Source organism: Sorex araneus, chromosome 2, assembly GCF_027595985.1.
Source record: "Sorex araneus isolate mSorAra2 chromosome 2, mSorAra2.pri, whole genome shotgun sequence".
Classification (NCBI taxonomy): Eukaryota; Metazoa; Chordata; class Mammalia; order Eulipotyphla; family Soricidae; genus Sorex; species Sorex araneus.
The window spans coordinates 325,174,679-325,199,613 of NC_073303.1; the positions used below are offsets into that span (position 1 = coordinate 325,174,679).

Sequence of the window (24,935 nt, forward strand, 5' to 3'; positions counted from 1 at the left end):
CAGGAACACTCAGAGTATGTTGTGGTTACTGTTTTTGGCATATCAAATACACCAGAGGTTGCTCTTCCGTGTGGGGTTGGGGGGTGCAATAAAAGAAAGGAGAGGTCGCATGGCCACGAATGCAGCTGTGCACTCCAGGAAAAATTGAGTCGATCTCTTCCATGAGCTTTGTTTTATAGTCTCTGGATCTTGGCCATTGATGAGATTACATGGCGCTGGGGGCAGCATGTGGGTGTGACTGCCAAGCTACTGGGAAAATTGGGGATCTGGGTGGAGGAGGCCCGGTTCTGATTTGAGCAGGCTTGGAGATCTCAGCCCCAGGTCCCGCATACTTGGGTTCCTCTGTCAGTTCCTTCATGGGTGAGGCTCATCTGAGCGTGTTGAAAGTGCCCTTGAGCATGGCTGAGGCTGGGTTCTGGAGGTTTTTGGTTGCCAGGGCTCTGCTTGGGGTGGGGAGTGATACTCAACCCACCCCCCTCTGAGGGGCCCCCAGTGAAAACAGCCTGGCTTGGGCACAGGAGATTCTGCATTGCTTTCTGCCAGGGAGTTTTGTTTTATAGTCTCTGGATCTTGGTTGTTGATGAGATTACATGGGGCGCCAGGGCAGTTTGTGGGTGTGACATTTAACATTTCACTAAATTTTAACATTTCACTAAAATTAATATTAGAATCTTTAACTGAGTAATATATTAAGTGCTGAGTTTTTTCTTAATTTTCTTATTAGTGAATCACTGTGAGGTACAGTTACAGACTTACAAACTTTCGTGCCTGTATTTCAGTTATACTGTGGTCGAGTGCCCATCCCTCCACCAGTGCCCATTTTCCACCACCAATGGTCCCAGCATCTTTCCTACCACCCCAACCCCGTCCTCTCCCCACCCCACCCTGCCTCTGTGGCAGGGAATTCCCTTTTGCTCTCTCTCCTTTTGGGTGTTGTGGTTTGCAGTAGAGTTATTAAGTGACCATCATGTTTGGTTTATAGTCTACTTTCAGCCCGCATCTCCCATCCTAAACGAGCCCTCCTAGCACCCTTCACTTGGTGGTCCCTTCTCTATCCGAGCTGCCTTTTCCCCCAGCATGCAAGGCCAGCTTCTAAGCTAAGTGCTGAGTTTTAATTGAGAAGATCCTAGCACCAGAATATTTTGGGAGACGTTAAAGCAACAATGGCCACAGAATGAGTGACCTGAATGTACCATCTTCTAAGGCTCAAAAATGTAAGCATGTCTCATGCTACAGATCTTCAGAAGGTAAAAATCACAATTAAATGAAATATCACAAACAAAATCTTCTTTGTGTGTGTGGGGGGGTATGTCCTGTGTGCTCAGGGGTTAATGCTGGAAATGTTCTCAGGGGGTCACATCACAAACAAAATCTTCTTTGTGTGTGTGTGTGGGGGGGGGGGGGGTATGTCCTGTGGTGCTCAGGGGTTAGTGCTGGAAATGTTCTCAGGGGGTCACATTTGGGGAACATATGTGAATCTAGGTATTAATCCCTGCAAAATTTCTCAGATCTAGGATTAATATGTAAACATATATACATGTATATATGCATATATGTATATATACCTGTACATGCACACACATAAACATATATATCATATCTATACACATACACGGCTGCTTCTCCTGGAAGGGAGCATAAAATGAGGCCCCATAACCATGCCACAGGACTCCGTACCGGGGAGGCCCAGAGAGGGGTGGAGCCCTCCTTGTCCCAAGGGACCCAGCCACCAGCAGCTGACCTCCACTATCCAACCACTATCCAACCGCTGCCACGCTCCAGGTCGCTTTCCACATGCTCAGACCAAGCCTCACGCATGAGTGAACTTATTTCTGGACCACGCAGCAGCTTTGCACGACACGACACATCATCATAAAGGGGAATATATATACATATATGCATATATACATATATATATTATATGTCTCTCGGAGAGCCCGGCGTATTTGATATGCCAAATACAGTAACAATAACAGACTCATTCCCCTGATCCTGGAAAGGGTCTCCAATTGTTGGGAAGACAGGTAAGGAGAGGCTGCTAAAATCTCATGGCTGAGACGAATGGAGACGTTACTGGTGCCCGCTTGAGTAAATCAATGAACAACGGGATGACAGTGATACAGTGATACACATACATAAATATAATCATATATACACATTTTATATGCATATATATTAAAATCAGAATTTTAGAGAATTTTATTTTTCAAGAAAAGTTTTGCGACATTTATTCTTTATTTAGAGCTGATCTTATGCCAGAAAAAGTATGAGTTTTTACTATTGCGTTGTGTCTACATAAAATAAACTGAAAAATATCTGGAGAAATAAATGAGGTGATTCTGAATGAGTAATAGATAATTAAATGTTTTTCTGCCTTATTAAAGAAAAAAGTGAATCCATGATGAGACATTAAAATTCTGTCCTAGGTTCTAGTTGACTGTTTGGAGTGATGGAATTTGTGTTCTTCCTGGCCTCAGCATTCAAATGATTTTATGTGACAGAACTGATGTGTTGATCAATAAAAAGACAACAATCATTTACATTGAGAGTTTAGCACAATTTCAAGGATCTGCATTAACCAAGTGGAGTGTTTGTAGGGGAATCAATACATAACCACCTTACTTAGTGAAGTGCATAAGTGAAGTATGACTGAATTTTCAATGCTACTGAATGTATTAAAGAAAACAACAGACCAACTGAAAACACTGAGGTTTGGAAATCATACAATGACAGTATTTTGGAACACATAATACCATGCAAAACCCAGGAAAGCAAACAGATGTTCACTTCCATTTCCCCTTTTTCTCCTAGTATTTATCTTATCATTTGGGAAAAGCTTTCTTGCATTGCAGTTTGATTACATGTGCATTTTGCAAATTTCCAGATGTGTTCGAATGTTTTAATCTACACTATGGCTTCACATTTTAGGTCTCCATGATTCCCTAATCATAGTTCTTATTTCTCTAAACATTTAGTGAAATTGAAATTTGTCATATACTCCATTTAGTTTGAGAGTATTATGGACATTTTATCCAAATTAGTCTTTCTATATAGAGTAGTCTTCCATCTACTCAATAGATAATCAGTTCCATTCTGTTTTGCTATAATAATGAAGACCTTGAAGAGAATATTCACTTTTCTGCATAAACATCTTTTTGACAGGTGAGGTCAAGATAATTTCCTGTCAAATTTGTGCCAAGAAAATTTACCCATTTAAGATAAGCAGCCTTCCAGTAAAAGTGATATCTATAGTGAAGTTCCCTCTAAGACTTACTGATTAGAGTCCTACAAAAAATCATCTGGTTTCTGACATTATGATTTAGGTGATGAACACAGAGAATACATTTATTAATTTCAAGATGCTATCACTATGGAAGAAACTACTTTAAAAAAGGCCGAATGCAAAGAGAGCCTTGAAAAATTCAGGGACATTTAGTGAATAACAAGATATTTAATCAAGGAATAGCATAGCAGAACATGGAAAATAGTTCTGTATGACAGGTGTGAAAGAGTATGACAATAAAACCCCCAAATCTTAGCAGATTTGGACGGCTGATGTGATGAAATGATTTAAGACCAGTGGAAAAATTTATTTATTTTTGGAGACTGCGGTTAGCATTTGAATATTTTTTCTCATATAAAAGAATACAAAATCTGAGGATATCTAAAATGAATCATAAGGTTCCAAACACTCCATAAACAAGTAAAAATGTGTAAAAGTAAACAACCAAAACCAACATAGTGCCTTGATAGTCATATAGGAACAGTAGTTTGGAACATAAGTGACATTTTAAAGAGTAAAGAATGAGGGCTAACATATTTGCTTGAAGGGATACTGTTTGAAAACTTAAAAAATATATTTCAAGCCCTAAATAAAAATCTGATTAAATTGAATTGAGGAAAGATAAACATGAATAGAAATGTGCAAAATGAATTTATATAAAAATTAAAAAGAGGGAATAAGCTGTTTTGGACAGAGGTTAGAATTGCAGCTCCCTTCCAAATGTAGACATGGAGAGAGTGGCCTCCACCCTTTCATTTTATCTAATATCTTTGTGGTAGAACACCAACTCCTGTGCTAAGGGTCGGTTATGGCTGAATCTGAGCAACTATAAAAATGGTCAGGAGAAAATGATGTTCCCAAGGCTATGAGCAGAGTGTCAACTTTCATACAATAATAATTCAGCTTTCTGGAATGAAAATGTCTGTCTTATGGCCATAGGTACACTTCAATCTTGGGCATCCATCTAATGAATGTGTGCCTGAGGGCACCTGGGATAGAGCAACCTCAGCACCACAGGCAGACCAGCCCAAAGGCTGGAGAGTGATAGTCTTTTCCCTATGGTAGCACTGTAATGTATCTCATTTGGAATGGAGTTTTCAGTTACTTCACAGATCCTTCAAAACCTGCACCAATGGCAAACCCAAATCCCTTATATGAACTACTTTGTTGAATAAGTGAACAGTTAAGTAAAACTAGTTTCATGAAATTTTAAGAATTGTTAAAGTAAAAATTCCTACAGTTTTACCTCACTATGACTTTACTATCAACTAATATTATTCTTTTTCACTTTCAATTTATAAAGCAAGGGTTACACAAATAAATATGTTTCACATATCATATATTCATATATACATATACCTACGTATATTTTGTTTTCTTGGATTTTTATTTCTTTTGTTTTGTGGCCACACAGGGCCATGCTCAGGTCTTACTGCTGGCTCTGTGTTCAGGAATTACTCTTGGCAGTGCTCAGAGGACTATATGGGATGCCAGAGATTGAACTCAGGTAGGCCAAGTGCATGGCAAGGGCTCTACCTGCTGTACTACCACTCAGACTCAAATATATAGGAATTAGGAAATGCCCATGGGATAGTTCTTTGATACTTCAATGAAAATGAGCACAAACAGAACTGATTTCAAAAGGTTAATACATAATTATATACAGTAATATACATACAGTAATTAATATGTATTAATTAGTAATTAGTATGTAATAATATTACATACAGTAATTATACATTAAATTATACATTGACATGAAAACAATCCCTACATAGTCAATTCTGAATGCAAATATTTCTTTAGTATATTCTTTTAAAGTAGTGGATTATTTTGAAAGAAGTCTATTTTGGTGAAATAAAATATCCAAATCCCTCTGAAAAAAGGAGACATGTCATTTATATAAATTAATGATTTATCACATTAAACTCAAGAACAATTCATGCATTACTTTGCTCATTCTTAGGAAGAACATATTTATTTTATTCATTCACTGTAAAAGTAGCACTTCATAATTTCCTAGAAATACAGATCATCATGGAATGAAAAATGGGGCCTATGCATAGATAATAAACTTAAACCTGTTCAACTAATTATTTTTTAAAAATTTTAAGATTTTTATTAGTGAATCACTGTGAGGTACAGTTACAAACTTACAAACTTTCATGTCTGCACTTCAACTAATATTTTTATAGTGCTCTTTCTACCTAGATTTCTTTTTAAAATTTATTTATTTTTGTTTTTTGGGTCACAACCAGCACTGCTCAGAGGTTACTCCTGGCTCTACACTCAGGAATCACTCCTGGCGGTGCTTGGGGGACCATATGGGAAGCTGGGGATAGAGCCAGGTCGGCTGCATGCAAGACAAACACCCTACCTGCTGTACTATCGCTCTGGTCCCGTAGGTTTCTTTGTTAAAAATAATTGTACTCCATATTTTTAACTGAAAAATTATCCATGTTGCTAAAAGATAACTAAGTATTCCAGAACAAAATAACAACAAAGGCCTATTTAAGTGTGGAGCCAGGATAAGAATGTTATCCACCCTTGGATAAGTAAACTGAAGCAAGCCAGTCCACGTAGAAGTCAAGTTATCTCTCAATAGACTTCTGCTTTTGTTCCTCATCTTCAAAGATTCAAAGATTCTTACATCAGAATCAAACTCTTTACACAATATCTCATCACCCCACATCAAAGTCATTTCTTTTAATTAGAGCTCATTAAGATATGATTTTACATGCTAACTGAGGATTCTAGCAATTCCCTGGAAAACAGAGTCAAGAAATGAATCGACGGGATTTTCATTTCTGTCTCTCTAGAGCCAACCCAACCCCTCTGTTCGTACCTGACAGGCGCGCCTCTGCTGTGTGCAGGCTTCAGAAGGACCGTCACCGTACTGTCAGTCTGATTCAAAGGGGTCTCGAGCTCATAAGCTGGCATGGAGGGTGCTGAGGAAAACATGGAAGATGGCAGACTGATTAGCTGAAATATATCTTTCCACTTTCTTTCTTTCATTGATAAAAAACATTAAAGACATGGTACACTTAGCTTAGACTAGAATTATCACTAAGCCATAAACAGGCCTTAATTATTTACTCTACCAGAACATCAGGAACAAAGCTAAAATCAAGACATGTTGAATTCTTTGATCTTGAGAGGGCATAACATGGGCTCTATGCTAACACATATGCAGAGTTAGTAACATTCTATCTCTCCATTTATGAATACTACATGGGTAGATACTATTTGTGAAAATTCATGGAGTTGTGCTCTTAAAATCAGTATACTTCTATGCACATGTGCTCTACTTCAAAATTACTTTAAATGTACATTTAAAAAATACTCACTAAGATAATCAAACAATTTTACAGTTCCTTCATCTAAATCAAGGTTTCTCATGCACCAGAGAACCATCTCGGGACCTGAAGAGCACCATGTGAGCCAGCGAGATTTGCTGAAATTAATGCCCACTTGGGAGTTCACAGGGAAAGTGGGATGGTGGGAAAGATAGAAGAGCTGAAGTAAATGTTAGCATTGATTTTATTGTGTTTTGTTTTAAGTAGCAAAAGAGCTGAGGTGTATTAACTATCTCTGTGGTCTCTGTCTGCTCCTCTTTCAAACTAGGAAGAAGTATCCTTTAGAATCATTATGGGAATTCAAAGAAATAATAAGATAAAAAGAGTCAGGCAAATATAATTCTAGAAATGTTAGTTCTCTTGCCAATGTGAATCTTATTTTCAAGGCCATTTTCTGGCATTTGTTGTTCTCTAGATTGTTAAGCCTTATTACAAAGAGAAAACAACAGAGCTCTTCAGTAATTTGTCCCCGCCGTGGAAGAGAGAAATCATTTCATGAAGGCTGTGATGCAGAAGGGCACAAGGTCTTCTTACAAACTGCGGCAGAGACACCTGATGAGAATGTGATTTCCTGAAATATAGTTTCAAGATCTCTTACATATAAAAACAGTTTATGTAATGATAACATGTTTTTCTTCTCAGTTCTATTTCCTAGATTTTTTCAGTACTAAAAATTAACGTCAATCCTATTAAAAACCAATAGTAATTCAGAAAACAAAATTTTGTATAGTGAAGTTCTCTATCTTAGGTCTATAGAAGTAGAAAATTGAGACCCATAAACTAGAGGCTGAAGTGTAAAATTCAGATAGTTATTTGTTAAGTATCTACATAGGTTAATTATATGTCAAGTGTCTTCATTGTGGGTAGAACTGTGTTAGTTTTGTGAACTAACATTGGCTCATAATGTTCAGAACTTTGATCTTTTACTTTAACTGTTTAAAAGGGTAAAAACGAATATATTTTTTTGACTTTAAAATATTTTTTTTTTCTGGAGAAAATTTACTCCCCCCCGCAAAGGGTTGAGGGACTTGGAAGCAAAATTTTCTTATATATTTCCTCTTGAAATTCTAATGACAATTCATGGACCAGATATTATTATCTTGATTTACATCCAAGCCCAACTCCACTCAATCATTTTTAGGAAAGAGGAAGTACATGGAAAACTTATAAGTAGAACCTACATTTTCTGATTTTACAGTCACTGTTCCTGCTACTGACTCATCTGTAAGATCAATGTTATCTTTCTAATCTCCCATGAAGTTTTTCCTCTTTCTCAACTCTTCTAGATGGTCATTTTATATCAAACATGTAAATATTAATCTTTAAGTGTAAGCTCATAAAGGAAAACTTGTTTTGCTATAAATACTTAAAAATAAAATTCCAAACTTCTCTTTTCTCAAAATTCTGCATATTTACAGTAGTATAAGTTTGCTTTCCTTCTTTCAATCTGAACAAAAACTTCGACAAAACCAGAGATGAGGGGCAATATACAAACAACCAGACTGCCTATACTTTAGATGAGTTCAAACAACTAAAACAACTAAAAATTCCTTCCCTTGCCTTACTCCTACTCTTCTAGCCCAACCCAAGCCCAATTCAAAGCCCAAACTCCAAACCTTCCTCACTCATACCAAAAGGGGAAATGAAAAAGAGAAAATGTCCATGGAATTGTGTTTATTGCAGTTCCAGATCCCATACCAGATGGCAACCTCTTTGCCTCTAATCTGAAGCACAAAGACATTTTCTGCACAGTTGCACATACCCAGAAATATTTCTCAAATTATGTCTTTTGTTGGATGGTGTAATTGGGCTTCTAAAAGCAAAAAGCTAGAGGTCATAAAAGCCCAGTGCCACCCCTCCACTGTGATCTCTTTCTTCAGGACATGAAATGACTAACGGGAAAGGTCCCAAGGAAGGTTAATTGTTCTGGAAGTCAACTCCACAGAGTGCTGCCTTTCTGATGAGCATTTAATCACTGATGGCTCATTACAGAGATTTTTCAAATCCTGCTTCTCTGGTAACTCGGGGATAAGAATACACAGAAGGGAATAAGAGTGCACAGAACTGAACAGAGCCTTATGCTCAAATGCAAGTCCTAATGGAAAAGGTTAAAACACTGGCTACTCTCTAGCACAGGTGACTCTTAAGCCACCAAATTAGAAATATTTATAGTAATTCTAGAAGTTTAATGTGCATATATTCAAAAGTACTTATCTGTACACAATGCTCAAGTTTGAGTGAGCTTTATAGACCTAACAGATTAAACATAAAAAGTATAAAAATGATACTGTTGACATACGGCATGAGATATAAGGCATAAGATAATATGAAATGGAAATATAGTATTTATCTGAGTACAGAATCTGAATAAATTACAAAATACAAAAGGCAATTTTGTATTTATCTGAATAAAAAAACTGAATACAAAACACAAAATACAAAATCTTAATACAAAAGTATTCATCTGAATACAAAAAACTTGATCATTGTATTCAATCATGATATTCATCTGAATATAATGTTCAAGTTTGAGTGAGTTTTACATACTTAACAGGTTCAATGTAAAAGGTATAAAAATGCCACTGCTTATATAAGGCACAAGACATAAGGCACAAGATATAAGGCATGAATATATAGTACCTGAAATTTTGGTGGTGAACTGATTTGTTGCTGGAGGTCCAAATCCCTTAGCTGTGCTAGCTCGAATGGTAAAGGAATATGTGGTCCCCGGATACAGTCCAAAAAATAGAAAATGGGTTTCATTTCCCAGTTTTGAAACTCGTCCACTTTGATTAGATAAATCTATTTCTGGGTCAAAGGAACTGACTGCTTTGTAGGTGATCTGCAAGAGAATAAAAATGTGATAAAATATCTGGAGCAGATGGAGCAAGATTGCATCTTTATCCAATAAACCCTTCTGATGTATGCACTGTCAGACATTTTATAAGCTCTCCTACTCATTTAGACTCTTCAAATCCTGGATCCAGTGAAGGGCGCAGGAACTCAGCCAAAACTGCAATGAGTTATTACTTTTATAGACAGGAACTTAAAAGCAAGTATATTAGAACACACAGGATATGTACAGGTTTAAGCTAATACCTTGAAGTTGTTTGACTTCAAATTGGTATTTTTGAATATTACATTACAGCTGGCTAAAAACAAAATAACAAAATACAAAACTACCTAAAACAGATAAGGACTCAAAAAAGATAAAGTCTCATTGATCATCTAGAAGCAGCAGTTTGATTTAACATTGAACCAGGCATTGTCTCCAGAGAACAAGGAAACTTTCAAGTATTTTCTTCAACGTAGGCAAAGATATCTGTTCCAAAACTAAATTCTAGACATAAATCATGGTGTTCCTGATATTTTATCACTTCTCTTTGGAGAAACGGTGTTCACAGAAATTTTGTCATGTTGGAAAAGCCTTAACACACATTGTTGAATGTTGTAGCCACAAGGCAAAAGAACATTTTAAATGTGGTCAGTGAGAAGGAGGATTTAAAAATCTTATTTTACTCCATTTAAATTATGTACATGTGACTAGGTGCTTTCATTTCAGAAAGTGCAACCTAGAAGCATTTGTGATATTTGCCTCTGAGCAGGCACTCAAAGCCTATCAGTTGAGTTTGGAATGTGTAAAATTAATCTAACATAATTGCCATTAAACTTTGCCCTTTTACATGACTTTTTAAAGAATTTCACTATAAGTAGTTTATCAGCTATTCAAGATCATGCATTTTGTGGTGATTACCAACTCCTACTGGTTGTAATGACATAATTTTTAAATGTGGCATATTCAAAAGTTTTAAATTGCAAACTGAGTTTTTTCTTGCTTCAAGAGAGGTAAACTTACTTATAATTTATGTGCATGAACACTAACACTGTTATTATACAGTGATAATTGACATTCTTTCTCATATTTATACCATGTCATTATAATTAAGAAGACCTCTCTGAAAGAATATTTAGATTGAATCAAGTAAGCTTTGGCAAGAAAATGTTTGCTGTATGTATTAATCACTGCAGTGAATGACACTCTCAGAGTCAGCAACATATCGGCTGTTAATCTGCTGGCAGATTTCCCTCAAGAGGTGACTCTGAGTTCAATCAGGAGACTCAATCACATCTACCATTCGGGGCTATAAAAAAGTCCTCAGCAATAAGGTGGTTGTATACTCAGTTGCAATTTGGTCTTGCATTTTGATCAACCCAGAGAATAGGCCCCCTTGTGAAGCAGGTTTATTCATTAATTCATGCACTTAAAACATATTTCTTGCATGCCTTTTATGGATCAATAAGTCTGGGTGTAATATGACAAGATATGGTATCTGTTATGTAGGAAGGCCAGTCTGGGATGGAAGGAGAGAAGTAATCCAACAACTGAAGTATAAGAATTACTTATAATATCTACACTAAAATAGTACCATAATTGAAGTAAGGACTAGAATGTCCCCCAGTGCTAAGGAAGTCATGCTCATTTTAATGTTTTACTAAGAGTTGTAATGACACACAAGTCTAAGACAAAGTCAAATGCTCAATTTTCATGTATAAAAACTGCCTACTTCTTCTCTAATGTGCTTCTGAAAACATTGGCATGATGAGCTTACATCACCTTCTGTCAAGGGGATAAATATTTACTACCATACAAATAGTGACCAGCCTTTTTTATGTCACCATTACTCATAAAATTTCACCTGCTGAAAGACAATAGGGTTATATCTGTCCTGTTCTCTTTACGTATAAAGATTCACTTGTCCCACTAAAATATTGACTGATTGAACACTAATATTCTGCAGGATCTGTGGTCCCCATAAAGATACAGGCCCTGACTTCAGGCACCAGAGAATCAGGATTGGGGTGGTAAGACCTTGGAAAGCATACATACCATGTATAAATTAGCTTTAAAATGCTAAGTTCAATGGAAGAAACAAATGGATATTAAATAAAAAGCAATTTGTACAAAATGGTGTTATGAACATGGTCATATAAAATATGGGGAAGAGCCTTTTGAGATGAGTTTAGTTAATGTGACAAGACTTAACCTTGTCTTTTAGAACTAAGGCTATATAGGGCAGTGATGTTCTGGACAAAGTTTGTGGATAGAAAGAAAGTTGTGCAGCTCAGCAAGTGCAGTGAATGTGGTCCTGAGAGTGAGAGAAGCGGGCGGAGGGCATACCAGACAGCTCCCTAAATTCCATGATGAAAAGTCTGGCTATATATAATAAATGTATACATAAGAAAAAATGTGATGTGATTTCTCTTATTAAAAGATAACATTGACTGACAAATGGAAGATTGATCTGACAGAAGGCGGTAATAAAGGTTGGAAGAACTATTCCACAGAGACCAGGGGATAAATCTACAGCACAGATGAAAAAACCGAATGGCTTAAATTAAGGTTGGGCTATTGAAGATGGCAATCATGAAAATGATGTCATATTTTAGCCTCAAAAAAGACAGAACTCAGTTATAGACTGAGACAGGAGGAAGATAGGCACATCAAGTGTAGATTCTATGAATTTTGGATTGCAAAGAGCTGGAATGAGTGAGAAGAAATCAACAACGGGGTTGCAGACTGACCAGCTTTGAAACACCCGTAACAATATGGTGATGATACGAACTATGTATGACCTATATAATGTGGAGGATCTAGGCTGAAAACAGGGACTAGGAGTGATCAGCACTAAAATTTGATCCTTTGGATCATCTAAAGTCACTGGAGAAGAGACATATGAAGGAACAGAACAATACTATGTTATGTAGAATACAGGAAGAAGAGTCAACATAAATATCAGAAAACGGGAATAAAGAGCCACCAGAGAAATCAAGAGGAAAAGAAAAAAGAAAAGTGTTTCACAAAAGAAATGTTTTCAGAATTATTGTGAGATTTCAAGTGAGACAGGATCAAAAACATGTCCACCCATGTCCCAAGACATAGCTCTCATGCCACTTATCTACAGAGCCCTTCAAATCTTGCCTAACAATCACTGGATCAGCTTAAAGCCTACTGTGGAGACTGTGCTCATACAGCTCATTTGGTAATAAATCAGAGTACTGAAAAAGCTCTTGTGTCATCTTAAATCATGATTTAAATATGCCAAAGGAATTCAAACCTTTCATATAATTGCATCTTCCTTCTGAGGAGTGACAGATATCTTATTCTGCTTTATGATCCCACTGTGATCGATAAATATTTGGCACTCAGTATATCTTTGCTAAAAAGGCTCCTGGGAGGATTAGGTGTGCACGTGCACTCACATAAATGCTCACACAATGGCAAGAGAATGTTCGCTCCATAGGCACAGACTAGAAAGCAAAGAGCAAATGTTTCATTAAAAGTCCAGTTCCACTGGAGCTGATGTGTTTGTACTTGCCTATAGCCAAGGAGTTTTGCAGGATCAGCTGAAAGGAGGGCTGAGTGACAGCCTATTAATAATATGGCAAAAATTACAGATCTTCTTTCTACTACCCTAAAAATTACAATACAACTAATTCGTGCATATCCTTCTAGCACATCCTTTAAGAAGTATATTGTGTATATCTAGATACAAAATACTCATTTCACTGAAACCTTTCAGACTCCTGAGAGTTTTAGAATTAGAAAAAAATTAAAATTCTTCAAGTATAGGGGCAATCTAATCAGATATTTCTATTACTATTTCTCTTTCTGTTCCTTGCAAGAATCAATAAACATCAATAAACACCTAAGCAGAAGTTCTAAAGTACACCAAACTCACCTCTACGCCCAAACCCAAGTATTACATGTCTTTTGGCCTTATTAATTCACTTAAAAATCTAATAATGTTTATGAAGGACATAACAGGTTAGGGAAAAGCAATAGGAAGCTCTCAGAAGGGGTTTGCATTCACACTTGCTACTGGCTGCCGGCCACAATTCTAAAAGTCTTCTAAAAAGACAGCGAAGCTCCAGCCTTGTACTTCGTAACTTTATAGAATGCCCAAGTCAATTACAAACTGACCCACAATCAACTTTCATGGGGCTTAGATAGAGATGAATGGAGGCAATTGCTACTTCTACAGAATTCTTCCTGATTTTTATGTGTCTAAAATATTCTTAAGAAATCTTCACCGTATGTACTTAAAGTCACAAATTCTACCATGAGCTGTTAATCAAGAACCATAACGGAGCAACATGTAATTTCTCACTAGTCTCCTAAGGAATATGAGTTGACTGCGATCCCTGTCAGCATTACCATATTGTCCTTTAATGGAAGTCCAAGTATAAGCACAATTACAATTTATGAGTTAAAATGCAATTCACAATTACACCTGAATCAAGAGGAGTTAAAGACATGATTCTTCAGGCAAAAGATATAATATTTAAATGAAATTTTGAAAGTGAAGCAAAAATTCCTCATGAAGGTAAAAATCAGGAATGGCATCAGAAAGGAAGAAGAAAAAAAGCAAAAGTGGGGTGATACTATAATTAAGAAGGTTCTCATGAAAAAAATGAAGGCTACAGTTCATTAAATTCAGGAAAAATGATAGATACAATAAATATAAACTGAATTTTTGTCATAAAAAGCCCTAATATAAAAAATAATATTTTTTTGTTTTTGAATTGGAGTCTACACCAAGCATTTCTCAAGGCTTACTCCTGGCTCTGCACTAAGGAATCCCTCCTGGCAGTGGCCAGAGGACTATATGGGGTGCCAGGGATTGAACCTGGGTCAGTCTGATGCAAGGAAAGTACCCAATTTACTGTATTATCTCTCCAGCCCTGAGACCAAACTCTTACTGTGATAAATAAAGTCTATTTCTTTCATCATTCACCTAATCTCAGTCAAGAGTGATTAACTGAGTTCTTTATTCATGCTCACCATCTTGAGATTTGATTTGCCAATGCCTTAGTTGACAACTCCAGACCATTTTGCTGTACAGTGTGTGCAAGCTCAAACATTTACTTTGTATTCTAGGAACACATTAAATTTTCTTTTGCTACTTATTTCATTCTCTCTACTGTCAGTTGCTGAAAGGAGAATACTGACAGCAGATTTTTACACTTTTGTATTTATTATTATTTTCATATTTTTATACTGTTATACTTTTATCTTTTGTCCATTAGTCTCTCAAAATCGAATGTGCACCATATTTAAGAAATATTTAGATTTATAACCCTGTGCATTAGGAAAACTACTAATAGATAAGTCTCCAGAAAAAAAACTTCTTGGTATTGATGTTTACATTTAATAGATACTCTCAAGTTGTCTCAAAAACTGCTGCCAATAGTTTAAGTAGCAAGCATTTCTGCAAATCACTGCCCAACACTAGCTATTGTTTAAACTTAAACTTGATGTAAAACTTTATTATTGCATTTCTTAACCACTAGGTTGGGTGGATAATTTCACACATATACACGACATTTAGATTTATGTGGAGAGGTTTGTGGTCTCACCCAGTGGTGCTCAGGGCTTAATCATCACTCCTGGTGGTGCGTGAGGGACCACAGGTGATAGTGGGGGTTGAACCCAGGTTGGCTGTGTGCAAGCAAGCACTTAGCCCCTACCCTATCTCTCCAACTCATAATTTTTCTGTATTGCTTCTTATTCTTTTCACATTTTCCCCTAACAGTTTTTGTCTGTTTCTCATTAATCTAAATTAAATTTCCACATATTGTAACTAGCAGACAATAACTGTTATCATTGGTAACAATAATTCCTCCAGATCTATTTGTACTAGATTTTTTTGCACCATCTTTTATCATTACAAAGTTTAACTTTTTAGAGAACCAAACCTGTCAAAATTAATTTTACACACCATTATTTGTAAGGCTATTAATAACACCTTCTATTAGCATTCAGTGTTCCAACACCAAACTGACCATTAGTCTCAGGGTCCCTCCACTTATGACCCACAGTTCCTTCCCTCTCCTCTCCTGCTTGCCTACTATACTCATTTTTTTTGAAAATGAAATTTTATTATAGCTTGAATCCCATTTTTACAAAAGTGTTGACTTTTATGGTTTTGATGTACTTGGTCACCTCAACTCTTTCACTAACTCTCTAAAATGTTAAAACTCTTGACCAAGGCCCTGATTTTATCACTTTTTGATTTTTTTCAAAATACTTCTGGTTTTATGTTAACCTTAGATATCGATCTTTCTTATAGTGTGCCAATTAATTTTTATGTATTGACCATAAATCTACTTGGCACTTGCTTTTTTAGAAAGTAAAATGGGGGCCTTATTTTACATGTCATTCTTGGTAGTAAGATTCTGGATTTCTAAGATTTATTAAATTTATTCATATTTTTATCCATAATGATCTTGTACTATAAATTGTACATGTGAAATTTTGGAAGGACGTGTATCTAGTTAACAGTAATTCCCTCTGAAAAGTTAAACTGTGTAGCAGAGGTATTTTGTTTTGTTTATTTCTATATTTAAAATATTATTTTATTGAGAAAATACAATCTGATCATATAAAATATTTGACAACTAGTAAGAAAACATATATCAGATTTTAGACTCAGAAAACTGCAGTATAAGCAACCAATCTCAACATCACTCCATGACAATAGGAACTATGTGTGGACTCGATAATACTTTACATACTAGAGAGTAGCCCACACCTAGGCTACCTGGAAAAGCTAGGAACTTCTTCCTGTCCTTTTTTGTTGTGGTTGCTGTTGTTCACTTTTTTTCCACAGGTGATGCTCAGGGCTTACTCTTAGCCCTACACTCAGGAATTAGACCTGGCAGTGCTCGGGGGAACCATATGGCATGCAGAAGATCAAACCTGAGTCAACCATGTGCAAGGCAAGTGCCTTCCCTGCTGTACTATTGTTCTGGCCCCAATTTCTTCCTTAAACTTCCAGAAAATGCACAGAAAAGATACTTTGTGGTCATAAAATTTATATTCAGTTATGAAGCCTGATTCACACACTTGACATTTTCTTTTCAGTGCCTAGAAAAATGAACCAACCAGCTCTACTTACCTATATTGGATTTTAAAGACCCTGATTTATGACACTTTTGTTCATCCCCATTGCAGTAGCATTTAGATCAGTGTTCAAGGAAGAGATCCTGGCTACTGAAGTCAAAGAGATTAATGGGTTCTTCTTTTGAATTATTATTCCTATAGCTTTCATGTTAAAGTTACTTATAGCACCAAGATTTAAGTCCAGGAGCTTCAGAAAGAAAAAAATACCAGGTTATTATTTTCTGTCCACCTAGAGAGCCACCTGTGGTGTTTAGGACAGGTTGGATTTACTGCTGATTTCAAAGACTATGTTTCCTAGTGAAGCAGTGTTATTTGGTAGAAACCTTTAACTGGAGGCAGGCACATCTGGCAGTGGTCAAGGCTAACTCTGGTTCTGGACTCAAGGACCACTCCACACACAAGGCAAGCACCATACCAATTATACTATATCTCTGCCCCTTGCAATCTTTAAAACCAAGACATTAACATGATTATAGGACCATATATATTAAAATATTTTTTCTATTGGGGAAAAAATAGGGGCCAGAGCAACTGTGCAGTGGGTAAGGCACTTGCCTTGTATGTGGCCAATCCAGATTCAATCCCCAACTCCCTATATGCTATGCTGAAATGTACCAGAGGTGATCCCTGAGCACAGAGCCAGGTGTAAGCCACAAGTACAACTTGATGTGGTACAAAAACTAAAAGAAAAGAGAGAGAGAGACAGAGAGAGAGACAAAGAGACGGGGGGGGGGTAAAGATAAAGATAAAGAGAGACCGCAAACTTTTTTGATTATGAAACAACTATAAAAGCAAAGATAAATTTTCATAACACTTGATTATTTTAAAGCAATGAAGAGCGCCATTAACTTAACATGAAAAAGGAAATTTTTTCTTTTATCTTATTTTATTTAGCTTTCAGTTGAAAAACAATTCTTTTGCATTTCAATAACAATTTTGAAAAGATATAAGGAAACATTAATGTGGGCTAGGTGGGTCAGCAAAGGGATTTGCAGTGATTACCAGCTGACAGCGCATCTGCGCGGGGTTTTGTCAGGAGTTCTGAAAGGTATTCAAGCAGAGGTCCCATAACAGGGGCTGCATGATTTTCAGAAAAATAACAACATATAATTTTATTGAATTTGCATTCCAATATGTGCTAGCCTAAAAAAATGCACCTGTTTTTTTCTGTAACAATAGGCAAGAGTGAAATGATGTTCGTACAGATATGATGATGACTGTCACCCCTGTTATTGCTGGTATTTTCCCCTTGAACAACTCATCGGATTTTCTATCCTATCTATCAGTCAACCGTTTAGTATGCTCTAGTAGATAAAACTATGTCACTAAAATCTAACGGATGTTTTGCAAATACTAAGAAACCAAAAAGCCCTATTCTATTCTTATTTCAGAGACAATATTGATTGATTCTACTAATTGCATAATCAGCATACTTTTCTAATACCAACTTGAAATATTTTATGATTAGCAAGAATAACATGTTGTGGACTGCTTCATAATTGATGTATACTCCAAAATATTTCTAGTTCTTAAGAAAGCTGATTTCTAAATATTATGCTGTGTCTTTACACATAATCTGTAATAGAAATATATAAATCATATATTCAACCTGAAATTATACATAATTCAAAAATTCACTTTTAATTTTTGCTTCTATATGGCAATATTTGCAACTATCAAAGACTATGGATTGGAGCGATAGCACAGTAGGTAGGGCATTTGCCTTGCACACAGCCGACTCGGTTCAATTCCTCTGCCCCTCTTAGAGAGCCTGGCAAGCTACCAAGCTACCAAGAGTATCTTGCCCACATGGCAGAGCCTGGTAAGCTACCCGTGGTGTATTTGATATGCCAAAAACAGTAACAACAAGTCTCACATTGGAGATGTTTTACTGGTGCCCGCTCGAGCAAATCGATAAGCAACGGGATGACAGTCATACAGTGACAGTGATCAAAGACTATAAAGTTCTTTAAAAGTAGTGCTAGTTATCTTATCACAGAAAATACAATAAAAAACAGATTACAAACAGATATCTATATTACCTCATACAAAGTGATGACACCATATGTTTGAATTGGTTCTCGCCACTGAAGAAATATCTTCTCTTCAAAGGTACTTCCTTGAATAGATTCAGTAGGAACAGCACCTGGCACTGAAAGGGGGAAAATATCATAAATGTTTAAGAAACAAACCCAAATAGATAGGTACTTTTAGTCTAGATAGGGCTTTGGGGAGTGAAGGGGTTTGGACGGTACCCAGCAGTGCTCAAAGCTTACTCCTGGTTTTCATTTTAGGAATAACCCTTGGAAGGGGACTTTATGGGGAGTTGGAGATTGATCTTGGGTCAGCAGCATGGAAGGTATGTACCATACCACTGTAGTATCTTTCTTTAGCTTTTTCTGATTGGTTTTATTCTCTATGGAGTCACAGGCTTTAAGAGTCCATGAAAAACTGTTTTCAAAAGAATGAACTAAACAACACCAAAATAAATTTAAACCAAATTCCTGGCTATCAGATTGAAAATGGGAATGGATGGATACATTAGGTAAAAGGGGCCCTTTATATGGTGAAGGATAGGATCTGACTTGTAGTGACTAAGTTATGTAATCATTGTACTTCTGAAATCTATATAATGTTATGACTCACTGTTAATTTGATATTAAAAAATTGGGGGGGGGGCACACCTGATTGTGCTGAGGGCTTTCTCCTGTTCTGTGCTCAGGGATCACTTCATTTGGACTTGGGTGGCTATATAAGGTCCTGGGTATTGAACCCAGGCCCGATGAGTTCAAATCAAGCACCCTACACACTGTAATATGTTGCCAGCTCCTGTTAATTCAGTTTTTTTTAAAACAATAAATGTTGAAGTACCTATAAAATTTTGATTATATAGTTCTTATTAAAGTTTTTATCACATTTCTAAAAAGTACAAACAAATTTGAGAATACAGTCACCATATTTTGAATCAATATTTTCATTCCTCAAAAAAAAAATAGAGCAGTGCATCCCCAAATGGGCTATACCATTTCCTGGAAAGTATGGGAAGTGCTGGAAAGATCCAGTAGGGGTTAAGAAAAGCATCTGGTGAAGTCAAACAGGGTTTGACTCCTGTTTGGACACTTAAAAGATAGATTTCCAAGGGGGCACTGAGTGATTTTTAAATTTTTCTTTTTAATTTTTAAATAAAATCTTTTAATTTTTAGTTTTAAATTTTTCTGAAAATGGGGATGTAGATCAAGTAAGTTTGGGAACCTATGACATAGAGCAAGGGGATTTCCCCTACATTGAGGGAGGGTAAATTAGCACAACTATTCTAGAAAATTACTTGTTTTAGTCAGTAAAGTTACAAGGTATGTAGCCTATGATCCAGTGACCTTATTTATGGGCATATTCCTGAGTTTATGGGTATATACCAGATATGGATATCAAAAGAGCAGTGCTTAAAAATAAGGATAACACATTGCAACAAATTAAATAATTTAAATTGTTTTTAGTTACATAATAAAATATAAAATGACTATAAATAATTGACAGTCATATAAAAGTCCCCAGGAAATTTTACAAGCAAATATTTCATGACAAAATATTTAAAAGTTTTTATATAAATTATTTCACTTGTAATATCTATAAAACACACATAAATGGGTGTTTCAAACTGCAAAATTATTGATTAACAATGTAATATGTTTTGGAAAATTTGGTGCAATTTAAATAAAAAATCCTACTTTCTACAGTTCTTTGGTTGTTTTTTTTAAGAAAATCAAAGAAAGACATAAGGGAAGATGGAAACTTGCCAGTTTTATATAAAATAATATTTAGTATTATTTTTAATGTTACATATATTTTGGTGTATTAGGATATCTATCCTAGTTGTAAACAATTACTTATTTACTATTTATATAACCTGATAACTTGGGGATTCCTAATCAAATGTTCGATGATAATATACCAAAAAGTGCTCTCAAACGTCTCAATTTCAAAATGTATTACAGAGACAGACCTATAATGACTGCACTCATCTGTGGCATATTAAAAAAGATTTGAGACTAATATCCACAAAGAGTAAAAACAAGGACAAGGAAGACTGGCCCATGGATGAAAACTTGCCACGTATGAAAGTGCAGGGAGAGGGTAGGTAGGACAGAGAAGAGACCAGTAAGACAATGGTTGTTCGAAATGATCACTCTAGACAAGAACTATGAGCTGAAGGTAAGTAAAGAGATATGCATGATAACCTCTCAGTACCTATATTGCAAATCATAATGGCCAGAAGAAAAAAAACAGAGAGAAAGAAAGAAGAAATGTGCCTGTCATAGAGGCAGGCTGGGGCAGGGGTGAGTGAGTAGGTGGAGGTGGCAGGTGGGGATGGTGGTAGAAAGGAAATTTGTGACATTGGTGATGGGAAATTTACACTGGAGAACGGATGGGTACTAGAACATTGTATGACTGGAACCCGATCATGAACAACCTAGTAACTGTACTTCATTGTGATTCAATGAAAAACTTAAATAGAGGGGGCATGGTGCTGCTGGCTGATCAACCTATGCACCTGCGGTGCGACTGCATCAGCAGCCTGATGGTACCTTCAGACTTCCCAACACACCAAAATTGCCGCTGTGCTTTTGACCGGATCCCAACAACTTGGGGCCAAGTTTACTAAGAAATTAAACGGCCAAAAGTTAGGCATGTGGGAGTCACACCCACAAACCACCTCCGGCTCAGCTATACAAGCTCATTTACTGACCTTACTTCAGAGACCCATAAATCTCGAAAGAGATCAAAACCTGAAGTTAGGGCCAACGGTGCAGGGCACTGCGGGTGAACAGGCATGCTCTGCAGGGTATATACCAACATTTTCTCCCCCCTCTGAAAAAGATGGAAACAAGCGCCATGATCCAGAGACACACAAAAGAATCTCCAAACCAAGCAGCGAACTGCAGAAATGCCTTTGGACTTTAAGCCAGGGTGACTTCAACAGGGTGTTGGGTGTGCTTGCACCCTAAAAACCCTGGCGCCTGCCAACTTCCAGAACCAAATGAGAAGTGCCGGTAGGCGAACTCAGTGATGGCAAACTCCAGGCCTCAAGGGATAGGGGATGGGCCAGTCCTTCTCATCCCCATCCCCATGGGACCCGGGAGTTCATGCCCAGAAACTGCCTCTGACTGCTACTTAAGCTCCTTAATGGCCATGATCCAGAGACATAAAAAAGAATCTCTGAACCAAGCACCTCATTGCAGAGACTTATCCAAACCCTAATTATCTGAAATTTTGGAGTTCCAGGAGCACATGGCTGCTCTTGTGACTGGCCAACATCTTATGCTATTCATAACAAGCAGAGAGTCTTGCCCCCATGCCTGGCTGTCTTCCCCAGGGCCCCTCGGAGAGGATGGGCTCCAGTTTCCCTCCCCACCCCGAACAGAGCTCCCGGTGGCCGAAGACCACCAGAACCTAGCTACAGCCATGCTGGAGGCCCCTCTCCACACGTTCGGACAGGCCTCATGCATGAAGGTACCAGCAGAGGAACCCAGGTGTGTGTAATCCCATCAACGGCCAACATCCAGAGAGAGACTTAAGAGCAATCTCCCAGAAGCGTGTTATCTTTAGCCTTCTTCTCCCTCTGGGAGAAACTGGCAATCTTCTGAGAGTTTCCTGCCCCCATGGGACAGCCTTGCAAGCTTCCCATGGTGTATTCATATTCAAAATCTAGTAACAAGCTGGATCTCATTCTCCTGACCCTGAAGAGCCCCCAGTGCAACATCATTAGGAGGGCTGAGTAGAGATAGACTTCTAAGATCTCAGGGAAAAGGCGAAATGAGATGTTACTGAGCCCGCCCGAGAAATCGGTGATTAACGGGATTTCGTGATCGTGAACAAGCAATACAAAAGACAGTATGGGGAAAATTGTCTGGCACAGAGGCAGGGGAAGGGTAGGATCAGGGAGAGGGGATACTGAGGATCTTCGTGGTGGAAGATGTGCACAGGTGGAGGGTTGTGTGATCATTGTATGACTGAAACTCAAACAGGAAAGCTTTGTTACTGTATCTTTTTATTTTATTATTTTTTATTATTTTTATTTATTTATTTTTTTGCTGTCTGGGTCACACCCAACGATGCACAGGGTTACTCCTGGCTCATGCACTCAGGAATTACTCCTGGTGGTGCTGGGGGGACCATATGGAATGCTGGAAATCAAACCTGGGTCAGCCGTATGCAAGGCAAAGCCTTAGCCGCTGTGCTATCGCTCCAGCCCCTTTGTTACTGTATCTCACAGTGATTAAAAAAATACTAAAAAATACAAAAATAAAATTAACATTCTGAATAAAAAAAGTAATGTAGAGCTCATGCACAATTCAATCAGCTCAATCAATTGCTGAATATCATTAAAAAAATATGGGGAGGAGGAATCCCTTTTTGTGGAGTTGAAAAAGGGTTCAAAGAAAGACAAACAGGGCTTCCAGCTTCAAGCTTTACCTGAGTGATTTACACCAAAGTAATATTCCTAAAAAAATATTATTAAACTATTTGAGAGCAACTGATAATAGTATTTGGGCTACCCTACCAAATGGATGTTTTTTGCATGATTCTGTAGGTAACAAATACTGAAAACCATTTTATTAGCTTTTTAAATGAATGAACCAAGTGATTTTATACATGCTTTATTCCTGTTATAATCATTGATTAAAGATTATAATCAACTGAATAAAGAAATAGTTTAAATACTAGTTTTCTCCTAAATAAGTACATGTATTCAATTTAATGGGCTTTTCATGTTTTTTAATTAAATGCCCTGATGCCTGGAAAATAAATTTTGGGCCAAATATATGATACACTACACTGTATTTTAACTGCTATGTAAACATGCTATTGTACATGAGAGTCTCCTCTATATCAGTACAAGAGAAAATTTATATTTATGCTATAATATTCAAAGTACAATTTTTCTACTCAAAATTATATTTGGAGAGACTTAGTGCAATTGTATACTTCCTGTTTTTGATGAGTTTCTAGTAACATATATGGCTTATTTGTTAAATCCTTATTTATTAAGCTAATACCCAATTACAACATTGTCCCTATGGGGAAATATGATCTATATCTTGTCTGCCAACCTAATGAGGTTGTATCTCAGCAATGTGCTGAAAAGTAAGCAGCCTTTATTTTGACCTGAATTTTTATATGAATTATGAAAAATGTTTCAGAGAACCATTTGCATATATTTAAATAAGCTTTTCATATAAATAATCTAATGCTCCAAACAACAGGTCTTCAATCTAGTATGGTAATAAAACTTGAACAAAGAACTGTTTAGAGCAATATATTCATACATACATATATATAACTATGTGGCTAATAAAACTTAAACTACCTGTTTATTCTCTTTAACCTTTGAAATCACTGCCTTAGTATCCTAAAAGTATAGGCACATATTTGTAGTTTTGAACACAGTAAAAGTTCTTTTCTCAGTTACATTATAAAATTGATCTCAACTGTTTTTAAAAGATACAAAACCTGTTTTTTGGGAAGAATAAGGTCTTAATATATAATGTAAGAAGTACTCACAATCTTCATCGGTCTGCACTATGAGTTCTTGACTTTCCTTCCGGCCCTCGGGATTCATGAGGATGAGTTTCACACTCACATTGGTATACGGTGAGAGGTTAGTGATCGTATGTTGAGGGTGTGAATTGTCTGTATCCCAGCTCACTTCTTCGCGTACTTGTTCTTGACCTCCAACTTGGTAACAGTAGTGGACTGTGAGATTATAACTGTGGCATCGAGTCACGTTGTACCCAAATGGCTCCCAGCGGATAGTGATTTGTCGAGATTTGACTTCTACTACTTCCAGTTTTCTTGGGCCACGCATAGGATCTATTTAAAAAATAACAAAATCAAAAATAAGAACAGTATAAAATAATTATAGAAACTCTTATCATGAAGAGAAAATGTCACAGACAGCCCTGAAGGTCCTCAATACTGATTTCCTCCTCTTTCAGATTAAAATAATCCCTAAATCCCAACTGAGCACAGGTGACGTGGAATAAACTGAAAATGTAGAGTCTTATCTGTGGGACTGTCACATGGTTCAGAAAACAGTTTGGAGACTTATCCAACCCGTATGAAAAAAAAAATTCCATATGAACCTGTAATTCCACTCCTGGGTACCTACCCGAAGAATACAAAAATATTAATTGGAAAATTTCCACCACCAGCACTGCATATGGTCCCTAAAGCCCACCAGGAGTGACCCCTTTGTGCAGAGCCAGGATAAAATCAGGAACACAAAATGTTGTGGCTTCCAAACAAAAAAATAATATATACACAGAAAGTTTAA

General features: G+C 36.8%; 1 protein-coding gene across 11 annotated transcripts in view; it reads right to left on the bottom strand.

Moving 5' to 3' along the window:
• PTPRM (protein tyrosine phosphatase receptor type M) overlaps positions 1 to 24,935 on the bottom strand; it is an 853,909-nt gene that overhangs the window by 310,880 nt on the left and 518,094 nt on the right. For all 11 annotated transcript variants that reach the window (XM_055126601.1, XM_055126595.1, XM_055126600.1 and 8 more), the window contains exons 8-11: positions 24,164 to 24,472; positions 18,646 to 18,755; positions 9,280 to 9,481; positions 6,129 to 6,231 (exon numbers count right to left, since the gene is read on the bottom strand). In XM_055126601.1, the coding sequence (XP_054982576.1) occupies positions 6,129 to 6,231; positions 9,280 to 9,481; positions 18,646 to 18,755; positions 24,164 to 24,472 (724 nt within the window). The remainder of the gene's footprint in view (positions 1 to 6,128; positions 6,232 to 9,279; positions 9,482 to 18,645; positions 18,756 to 24,163; positions 24,473 to 24,935) is intronic.